Here is an 11003-nt window from a genome sequence, read left to right as displayed (position 1 = left end):
AGTCTCGTCCGGGTTTGGCCGGGTTTGGTCGTCATTGTAAATAAGAATTTGTTCTTAACTGACTTGCCTAGTTAAATACAACATATCTAATATATATATATATATACAATATACACAGTATATATATTAATGTTTATGCTATTACCATTACCAAAAACATCTATATTTGCCACCCAGCCTCTATTTTTTTGCACTTACATGGCCTTTGGGGTGGAAAAACCTACACAGGGCTGAGACCTTGTTATTTATGGCATCATGGCCAATTACAGAGAGTCCATGATATATTGGTCAATCACAAAGAATCTCATATCGTGGCCAACCAATCACAGAGCATCTCTTACCTGGTTACCCGACAGTTCCGTGTCTGAACCTGAGTACCCGTGTATGTGATATCACACCGCACCACGTTGTTGGAATAATCCGACTCTTGAACATGATAACTGGGATTCACTATGACCTGAACAATGAAAAGATGTGTGTGTAAACAACGCTGCTTAGAGGAGATGGTCAGACCTCATTCAGATTGCACTGGGCAGAACTGTTATACCATTAAGGAATAGACCATTACCAAGTTGCTGTTGTAAATACAATAATAATTGAATGACATTACCCTCAGGAAGTAGTTTCCTGCAGGAACATCAGTGATGTCGATCCACTGACAGTCAATATTGGCAGCATAGGTGTCATGACAGCCTGGACTCAGCCCCTGTCAACGCAAGATAAAACACAGCCACAGCTCAATATGCAAAAAACAATAACGTGAAAAGAGTTTGAAGGTAACCCAGTGATGAGACATCATCACATTTATCTGGCTGTATTGTTCTATAGTGAAAGGAGGGAGAAAAACTCTTGACTCAGAGTTTTTCCTGTGTATGAGCGTTGCAGAACTAACCTGTGTATAAGCTGTGCAGAACTAACCAGTGTATGAGCTGTGCAGAACTAACCTGTGTATGAGCGGTGTAGAACTAACCAGTGTATGAGCTGTGCAGAACTAACCTGTGTATGAGCTGTACAGAACTAACCTGTGTATGAGCGGTGTAGAACTAACCAGTGTATGAGCTGTGCAGAACTAACCTGTGTATGAGCTGTACAGAACTAACCTGTGTATGAGCTGTGCAGAACTAACCAGTGTATGGGCTGTGCAGAACTAACCTGTGTATGAGCGGTGCAGAACTAACCTGTGTATGGGCGGTGTAGAACTAACCTGTGTATGGGCTGTGCAGAACTAACCTGTGTATGGGCTGTGCAGAACTTACCTGTGTATGGGCGGTGTAGAACTTACCTGTGTATGGGCGGTGTAGAACTAACCTGTGTATGGGCTGTGCAGAACTAACCTGTGTATGGGCTGTGCAGAACTTACCTGTGTATGGGCAGTGCAGAACTAACCTGTGTATGGGCTGTGCAGAACTAACCTGTGTATGGGCGGTGTAGAACTAACCTGTGTATGAGCGGTGCAGAACTTACCTGTGTATGGGCAGTGCAGAACTAACCTGTGTATGGGCGGTGTAGAACTAACCTGTGTATGAGCGGTGCAGAACTAACCTGTGTATGGGCGGTGTAGAACTTACCTGTGTATGGGCGGTGTAGAACTAACCTGTGTATGGGCGGTGTAGAACTAACCTGTGTATGGGCTGTGCAGAACTAACCTGTGTATGGGCGGTGCAGAACTAACCTGTGTATGGGCTGTGCAGAACTAACCTGTGTATGAGCGGTGTAGAACTAACCTGTGTATGGGCGGTGTAGAACTAACCTGTGTATGGGCGGTGTAGAACTAACCTGTGTATGAGCGGTGCAGAACTTACCTGTGTATGGGCGGTGTAGAACTAACCTGTGTATGGGCGGTGCAGAACTAACCTGTGTATGGGCGGTGCAGGCATATCTGCGTCTAAATCCAGCATCACATCCTGTGTCCTCCAGACAGAAGCTGGCCTTGTGTCCCTCAGCTACCTTCCTTCCTGTTGTCACATCGAGCAGGTCATAGCTACTGAAGGCATCCATACTGTGGTAGTGTCTGGGAGAGGACATAGAGGGGGAGACCGGAGAGAGAGACAGAGAGTGTAGAGCGGTGGAGAACTAAGAGAGAATGAGAGGTGAAGAACTAACCATGAGAGGGCTGTGAGACAGGAGAGGAGGTGACCGGGCAAGTGACAGGACTAGAGGAGAAAGAGGGGAGAGTGAGAACTAACCTGGAGAGAGACAGGAGAATGGAGCTGAGACAGGAGAGAGGACCTGGAGAGGAGAGGTGCAGAACTAGACCTGTGAGGAGGAGAGAGGGTGTAGAACTAACCTGTGTAGGAGCAAGAGAACTAACCAATAAATGGGCGGTGCAGGCAGGAGAAATCCAGCATCACATAAAGTCCTCCAGACAGGAGACAGGGCCTTGTGTCCCTCAGACAAGAGAGATGAGAGTTGTCACGATAAAGGAGTCAGAGAGGTAGAGAGACAGGAGAGGAGCAATAAAGGAGAGAGGAGTGAGAGGGAGGAGAGGACAGAGAGGGATAAGACCGATAAAGGAGAGAGAGAGACAGGAGAGAGACAGGGAGAGGAGCGATAAAGGAGAGAGGAGAGAGAGAGGAGAGAGGAGAGGAGCAATAAAGGAGAGAGGAAGAATAATGAGAGAGAGAGGAGAGGACAGGAGAGAGGAGAGGAGCGATAAAGGAGAGAGGAGAGGAGCGATAAAGGAGAGTGGAGAGGAGTGATAAAGGAGGAGGGAGAGAGTGACAAAGGAGAGAAGAGGAGCGATAAAGGAGGAGAGAGAGGAGGATAAAGGAGAGTGGAGAGGAGATAAAGGAGAGAGGAGAGGAGATAGGAGAGAGGAGAGAGAGATAAAGGAGAGAGGAGAGAGGGAGATAAAGGAGAGAGGAGAGGAGCGATAAAGAGAGAGGAGAGGAGCGATAAAGGAGAGGAGAGAGAGGAGAGGGAGAGACAAAGGAGAGAGGAGAGGAGCAATAAAGGAGAGAGGAGAGAGACAGGAGAGAGGAGAGGAGCGATAAAGGAGAGAGGAGAGTGACAGGAGACAGGAGGAGAAAGAGACAGGAGAGAGGAGACATAAAGAGAGAGGAGATAAAGGAGAGATAAAGGAGAGAGGAGAGGAGCGATAAAGGAGAGAGGAGAGAGACAGGAGAGGGAGAGGAGTGATAAAGGAGAGGAGAGGATAAAGGAGAGAGGAAAGAGACAGGAGAGAGGAGAGGAGTGATAAAGGAGAGAGGAGAGAGATAAAGGAGAGGAAAGAGACAGGAGAGAGGAGAGGAGTGATAAAGGAGAGAGAGAGGAGGAGGAGAGAGGGGAGAGAGAGAGGAGAGGAGTGATAAAGGAGAGAGGAGAGGAGCGATAAAGGAGAGAGGAGAGAGACAGGAGAGAGGAGAGGAGCGATAAAGGAGAGAGGAGAGGAGCGATAAAGGAGAGAGGAGAGGAGCGATAAAGGAGAGTGGAGAGGAGCGATAAAGGAGAGAGGAGAGGAGCGATAAAGGAGAGAGGAGAGGAGCGATAAAGGAGGAGAGAGACAGGAGGAGGAGAGAAAGGAGAGAGGAGAGGAGCGATAAAGGAGGAGAGAGGAGAGGAGAGGAGAGAGACAGGAGAGAGGAGAGAGGAGAGGAGCGATAAAGGAGAGAGGAGAGGAGCGATAAAGGAGAGAGGAAAGAGACAGGAGAGAGGAGAGGAGTGATAAAGGAGAGAGGAGAGGAGCGATAATGGAGAGAGGAGAGAGACAGGAGAGAGGAGAGGAGTGATAAAGGAGAGAGGAGAGGAGCGATAAAGGAGAGAGGAGAGAGACAGGAGAGAGGAAGGAGATAAAGGAGAGAGGAGAGGAGCGATAAAGGAGAGAGGAGAGGAGCGATAAAGGAGAGAGGAGAGGAGCGATAAAGGAGAGAGGAGAGGAGCGATAAAGGAGAGAGGAGGGAGATAAAGGATAAGGAGGAGGAGCGATAAAGGAGAGGAGAGGAGCGATAAAGGAGAGAGGAGAGGAGAGATAAAGGAGAGAGGAGGAGGAGCAATAAAGGAGGAGGAGAGAGAGGGGAGAGAGCGAGAAAGGAGAGGAGAGAGGAGAGGAGCGATAAAGGAGAGAGGAGAGGAGCGATAAAGGAGAGAGGAGAGAGACAGGAGAGAGGAGAGAGAGGTGAGAGAGACAGGAGAGGAGCAATAAAGGAGAGAGGAGCGATAAAGGAGAGAGGAGAGAGACAGGAGAGAGGAGATGAGCGATAAAGGAGAGAGACAGGAGAGAGGAGATGAGCGATAAAGGAGAGAGAGAGGGGAGAGAGACAGGAGAGAGGAGAGAGAGCGATAAAAAGGAGAGAGTGAGAGAGAGACAGGAGAGGAGAGAGACAAGAGAGAGGAGAGGAGCGATAAAGGAGAGAGGAGAGAGAGGTGAGAGAGACAGGAGAGAGGAGATGAGCGATAAAGGAGAGAGGAGAGAGAGGGGAGAGAGACAGGAGAGGAGAGAGACATGAGAGAGGAGAGGAGCGATAAAGGAGAGAGGAGAGAGAGGGGAGAGAGACAGGAGAGGAGAGAGACATGAGAGAGGAGAGGAGCGATAAAGGAGAGGAGAGAGAGGGGAGAGAGACAGGAGAGGAGAGAGACATGAGAGAGGAGAGGAGCGATAAAGGAGAGGAGAGAGAGGGGAGAGAGACAGGGTACAGGAATAATGATGTACAATGATCTGGATTAAGTAAAAATTCAGGTTCTACAAAAAAAGGAACTGGTCTAATCTATCCTCTGAAGTTTCCCCATACATACATATACAGTTGTTATAAGTGCATCTGGCCAGCTGCCATTGCCTGTCACGAGTGAGGAAGACCTGAGACAAATAGCTAGTCATTTCTACTTCCTATATGCAATGGGAATATATTTACTCACTGGTGACAGCTGTGCCATTCCCACTGGTGTCTCGGTTTAACAGGAAGGAAGTCAGTGGTGCCCTGGTTCTTGACTTTCTGGGGGAAGCGGAGCAGTACTCTGTAGTCTATGTCCCTTGCTGTGCTCGCTGACCTGGGACAGACCATTCAGGGAAAGATTCATTAACTGTCATATTATATCTGATAAGGTAATCGTTTACAATTGTAAAAAATGAGTATGTTTTAAGTTTATTGGCAGTGCAAAACGGAAGTACCTATGTGACATCCTTTTTATGTTGCCTATTGAGTGGCAAACTACCAATTGAAGGCATTATGTACAGTAACCACACATTTCAGGAATTGAAGAGACAATGGGATAATGCAGACTTTTTTTCTCAAAGTGTTTCGCGGATGAAGACAAATAGAGAACATATGCTGTGAAAAAATTGCGCACAAAGCCAGTTGGGCAACTACAGTATAACGTACCTCGCCAAACAGTTCTCCTCGGCCGCACAGCGCAGCGAGTACATCTGCATCCGCTGGATGTATGCACCTGCCTGGATGGCATACGGGTCTGGGACGAGATCTGGGAGCCCTAAAGAGAGACAATGCCATCACATAAGCCGTACAAGCACATATAACGGTTGTCACTGTAGCGTTTACACTTTTATGCGCCAATTACATACCATTCTGAAAATATCTAGTGCCGGGGACGGACGCCGGGGGACGCGGCCGCCGCGTGCGTGCTACGGGCGTTCTGCCTCTGGAGGAATACATGTTGTAGAAGACGGAATTCCGGTGGTTTTTAAACGGGTTCCGAGGGTCGTCCGAGACCATGTCCTCGCCATTACTTGCTGCCTCATTCGATGTCTCAGCAGCGTTAACGGGTCCGGGTCCTGGAGGAGTACCCCTCCGGTTAGGGATGACATAACGTGCGTTGGAATTATCCGTTAGTGCGGGTTGCCTGGAGATGGATGCACCGGGCTCCGCGCGCATCTCTTGGTATTCTACGCCCGGTACAGGCACTACCTCCATGCCTCGGGATGAAGAGGCGGGAAGCCCCGAGCGAGCATCCCAGGTAACATCCTGAGTGACAGGGGTTCCTCTCCTCGGTACGCCGCTACCGGAGAACTCGGGGAGCAGCCCAGGGACCGAGGCGTTTACACGGTAAGTGTTCTCTGGTGAGTAGCGCCGTGCGCCAGGGGACCCCGCCACTCCCGCTCGGTATGGCACCTCGGGCTGCGACCTGGCCCCTGACTGGCGAGCATTGGGTACCAGATACTGTCTACTATCATGTCCTAAATGTGCTGATGCAGGATCTAGAACGTTGTTGGTTTGGTCCCGTAAATGTCCACCTACGTTCGATTCGATTGGTCCAGGTCTTCTGTGCGCCATTGTGCCTTCCCGCGTTCCAGGCTGCGTCTGACCGGTGCCATCCCTCCCAGTGCTCATGTAGACTCTGGATTGGCTTCTCGGCCGCGCCGGTGGTTGATACTCTGACCCGGTGCTCATCAAACTGTACACCTTACCGTTATTCTCCCACTGAATCCTCTGTCGCCAAGGCCCCTGTCGTTCGCGTGGCGGCTGCTGCTGCCCGGTAATGAGATGAACCAGTCCTTGGAGGAGGTAGAAGAGTAAAACAGACCACTTCGCCATAACTGATCATTTAAACGTACTAAACCCTCTCTAGAACTCATTAACTACAACATTAATCAATAAGCCTACGTGTATGACATTTGTATTGCACAGAATAGGCTAAGATGGTTCTGTGGAGGAGTTCAAAGTTCTAAGGAGGAGCGCGTGCACTTTCCGTTCCAGTGAATATGCGGCATAGCCTGCCTGTTTTCTCTGTGTGCGGCACTACTGATGGTTGGAGAGGTCAGGAAGCTTGAATTTCTCAGCCATTTATCAAAACGGGCTAGTTTACTTAAGCATGCACAGAAAGCCTGAGGTTCGAGAGAAAATACTTAACTCTTTCCTCACTGTGCAGTTCAGTTACACAAGCCTTATTACGTAGCTTACACAAGCCTAGAGTTTACTTAGCAAACTTTACGCACTGGTGTCATCTAGGGTCATCTGAATAGCAACGCCACTTTTGTGTGTTTCTCATGATCAACTTGGGCATTATTTCAATGCAAGTAATCTATATAAAAAGCAGTACTTTATTTGACGGTTATTTTCTCTTATCATGTTGGCAATTTTTTTCTTAAAAGTCATCAAAGTTAGGGAATCTCTTATTTTTTTAACCCAACTTTTAACCTAACTCCAATGACAGGATGAACATTGTCGTTGATTTCACGTTGAATTCACGTTAGTTGATAACTCAACCAAATGTAAATCAAAACTAAACGTTAATCTGATGTCTGTGCACAGTGGGAAGTCAGTCAGTAGGCTATCCCAACCTGGTCTCATAGATTAGACGTAACATAGTAAACGTTGATCCGGGATATTCAAATTCGTATGATATAATACGTTTGGTATGGTTATATAAAACAAATGGTTACTTAAGGCAAAACAAAAGTAGGGTGGTTGGTCAGGGTGGATGGTTGAGCATATAACCTGAATGTCTAGTTAACTGGTTGGTTGGGGTGGATGGGTGGGCGTATAATGTGAATGTCTAGTTAACTGGTTGGGGTGGATGGGGTGGATGTCTAGTTAACTGGTTGGTTGGGGTGGATGAGTGGGCGTAATGTGAATGTCTAGTTAACTGGTTGGTTGGGGTGGATGGGTGGGCGTATGTCTAGTTAACTGGTTGGTTGGGGTGGATGAGTGGGCGTGGAATGTCTAGTTAACTGGTTGGTTGGGGTGGATGGGTGGGCGTGAATGTCTAGTTAACTGGTTGGTTGGGGTGGATGGGTGGGCTAGTTAACTGGTTGGTTGGGGTGGATGGGTGGGCGTACGTGAATGTCTAGTTAACTGGTTGGTTGGGGTGGATGGGTGGGGTTGGTTGGGGTGGATGGGTGGGCGTATAACGTGAATGTCTAGTTAACTGGTTGGTTGGGGTGGATGGGTGGGCGTATAATGTGAATGTCTAGTTAACTGGTTGGTTGGGGTGGATGGGTGGGCGTATAATGTGAATGTCTAGTTAACTGGTTGGTTGGGGTGGATGGGTGTGAATGTCTAGTTAACTAATGTGAATGTCTAGTTAACTGGTTGGGGGTTGGGGTGAATGTCTATTAACTGGTTGGTTGGGGTGGATGGGTGTGCGTATAATGTGAATGTCTAGTTAACTGGTTGGTTGGGGTGGATGGGTGGGCGTATAATGTGAATGTCTAGTTAACTGGTTGGTTGGGGTGGATGGGTGGGTGTATAATGCGAAAGTCTGCAACCGAAAGTTTGTGAGTACAACTCATGGACAACTTTAGCATTTTAGCTCTTTAGCAACTTTTCAGCTACTTACTACATTTTAGCTACTCTGTAACTGCTTAGCATGTTAGCTAATCCTTCCCCCAAACTCTAAACTAAACCCTTTAACCCTTCAACCCTTCCCCATCCACTAACTCCTAAACTTAACCCTAACCTTAAACCTAACCCCTAACCCCTAGGCTAGCTAACGTTAGCCAGCTAGCTAGAATTCATAAAATATCATACATTTTGCAAATTCATAACTTAAAATATGTTTAGCAAATGTATAACATTTTGTACAGTTTGCAAATTTGTAACATATAGTACAAATTGTAATTCGTAACATATCATACAAAATGGGTGAGAAACATCCACAAATTAATACATAACATACCAAACATAACATACTGTATCATACTAAATTGAGATTCTGGATTTACATACAGAATAATATGAAATGCTCTGAGACCAGGTTGGCTACTCTGTATCCACCATGAGATATAACAATTGCACTCAACAAGCCTACTGTCCCTATGAATAAAGATATACAATTTGGTAAACTATATAATAAACACATGTGGAATGCTGTAAATTGTTCCAAATAAATTCAATAAATTCAATATCAATTTCCCTGATTGGCTACAACATCTTATACCTTTTCTTCAGGGGATCCATCTTCCTTTTTAACAATTTGTTAAGCCTAATCACAGAATGACAAATGTCTCAATGAATCTGTCATTGTGAACGACATTGGTAGGCTACTACATCTCTAAATGCTGACATGACATCTCTAAATTTGACCATCTCTCAACCCTCTGTCTGTACACTTGAATAAACATCTGTATTTCAGGGCATGGCCATGGGGTGGCAGTGTGCATCTGTATTTCAGAGCATGGCCATGCGGTGGCAGTGTGCATCTGTATTTCAGAGCATGGCCATGGGGTGGCAGTGTGCATCTGTATTTCAGGGCATGGCCATGGGGTGGCAGTGTGCATCTGTATTTCAGAGCATGGCCATGGGGTGGCAGTGTGCATCTGTATTTCAGAGCATGGCCATGGGGTGGCAGTGTGCATCTGTATTTCAGAGCATGGCCATGGGGTGGCAGTGTGCATCTGTATTTCAGAGCATGGCCATGGGGTGGCAGTGTGCATCTGTATTTCAGAGCATGGCCATGGGGTGGCAGTGTGCATCTGTATTTCAGAGCATGGCCATGGGGTGGCAGTGTGCATCTGTATTTCAGAGCATGTATTTCAGAGCATGTATTTCAGCCATGGGGTGGCAGTGTGCATCTGTGTTTCAGGCTGTCATGGTTAGGCCATGGGGTGGCAGTGTGCATCTGTATTTCAGAGCATATTGACGTATAATCAAATCAAATCAAATTCTATTGGCCATATACAGGTGTATAGCAGATGTTAATGCGAGTGTAGCGAAATGCTTGTGTTTCTAGCCCCGACAGTGAAGTAATATCTAACAAGTAATATCTAACAATTCCACAACATATACCCAATACACACAAATCTAAAGTAAAGAAATAGAATTAACTATATATAAATATATGGAAGAGCAATGTCAGAGCAGCATAGACTAAGATACAGTAGAATATAATAGAATACAGTCTATACATATGAGATGAGTAATGCAAAATATGTAACCACTATTAAAGTGACAAGTGTTCCATTTATTAAAGTGGCCAGTGATTTCAAGTCTATGTATATAGGGCAGCAGCCTCTAATGTGCTAGTGATGGCTATTTAACAGTCTGATGGACTTGAGATAGAAGTGTTCAGTCTCTCTGTCCCAGCTTTGATGCACCTGTACTGACCTCGCCTTCTGGGCGATAGCGGGGTGAACAGGCCGTTGTTGTCCTTGATGATCTTTTTGGCCTTCCTGTGACATTGGGTGCTGTAGGTGTCCTGTAGGTTTCCAAATCAAATCAATGAAGTATTTCTTGTTCTTTATGCTTGACACATAGCCTATAAATAGTAGTACACGGGGTGTGTGGACACATTTTAATGGGAACAATATTTTTGATATGGTACCTCAGATATACAGTATCACTCATATGACATTTGGCTATTGGCCATCTGGCAACTTGGGGAGACCAGAAGAAGGCTGTGCGAAAACCGTGTGTAAATTGTATTTTGTAGGGTAGCCTACTGGCCAGTATAGTGTGCTTTCTGTCAAAATGAACTGGCATATAACAACAATGCGAGAGAAAAAAACACTCAGCAGTAAGAACGTTTGTTGTTGGTTCAAACAATTGACTGGAACATACTGTATATGGGTCACAAGGAGAGAGAAGTGCTGGCAAGTGTGTATATCGGATATTCAGGACTTAGTAAATGTAGCCACGCTCCAAATAGGGCAAAAGCTCAACGACTGTCTCTGTCTGTCTGGTGGCTATGATTAGTCAGAAACCCGATACCTGGTGGGACGTTCTAGAATAGAGCCAGGGAACGCTCCGCTCACCGAGCCAGTATAAGACCGGCGGCGCCTTGCAACGGGTTTGGCACAGATTTCCCCTCTCGAGCAGGACAGATACAAAGTATAGACAGTAAGTATATATGCTATATTGAGTCTTTACTTGTGTGTCTGAAGTGAAAAAAACTAGTGAACAAAAAAAGTATTAAACAAAAGAAAGTGAACAAATCACAACAAACTGTTGCCACTTGAACAATAGCCTATCTGTTTTAAATTAAATAGTGTTTTTTTTTTAATAAAAGGATTTGAAATATTTTTGTTGTTGTTGCTCTTCGGGTTGCTTTCATATTAAAACACCTGTTAGTTAGACTTCCCCTTGTGATGCTGGCCGAATAAAAACTAATTGTTG

The 11003-nt window shown here is 46.2% G+C and overlaps 1 protein-coding gene and 1 long non-coding RNA gene across 2 annotated transcripts in view; one reads left to right on the top strand and one right to left on the bottom strand.

Moving 5' to 3' along the window:
* Positions 1-337: 337 nt before the first annotated feature.
* LOC135507653 (protein-lysine 6-oxidase-like) lies at positions 338-6485 on the bottom strand. Its single transcript, XM_064927245.1, has 6 exons — positions 5516-6485; positions 5316-5424; positions 4852-4983; positions 1855-2011; positions 611-706; positions 338-457 (listed from the first exon to the last, which is right to left on the bottom strand). Exons 1-6 carry the CDS (start codon positions 6483-6485, stop codon positions 338-340), a joined length of 1584 nt encoding a protein of 527 aa, XP_064783317.1.
* Positions 6486-10597: 4112 nt separating this feature from the next.
* LOC135509404 (uncharacterized) overlaps positions 10598-11003 on the top strand; it is a 35574-nt gene continuing 35168 nt past the window's right edge. The window contains exon 1 of the long non-coding RNA XR_010450931.1: positions 10598-10727. This is a non-coding gene — a long non-coding RNA (uncharacterized LOC135509404). The remainder of the gene's footprint in view (positions 10728-11003) is intronic.

Source organism: Oncorhynchus masou, chromosome 3, assembly GCF_036934945.1.
Source record: "Oncorhynchus masou masou isolate Uvic2021 chromosome 3, UVic_Omas_1.1, whole genome shotgun sequence".
NCBI lineage: Eukaryota > Metazoa > Chordata > Actinopteri > Salmoniformes > Salmonidae > Oncorhynchus > Oncorhynchus masou.
Note: the sequence above shows the minus strand (reverse complement) of the source record. Positions and strands in the feature narration are given on the sequence as shown.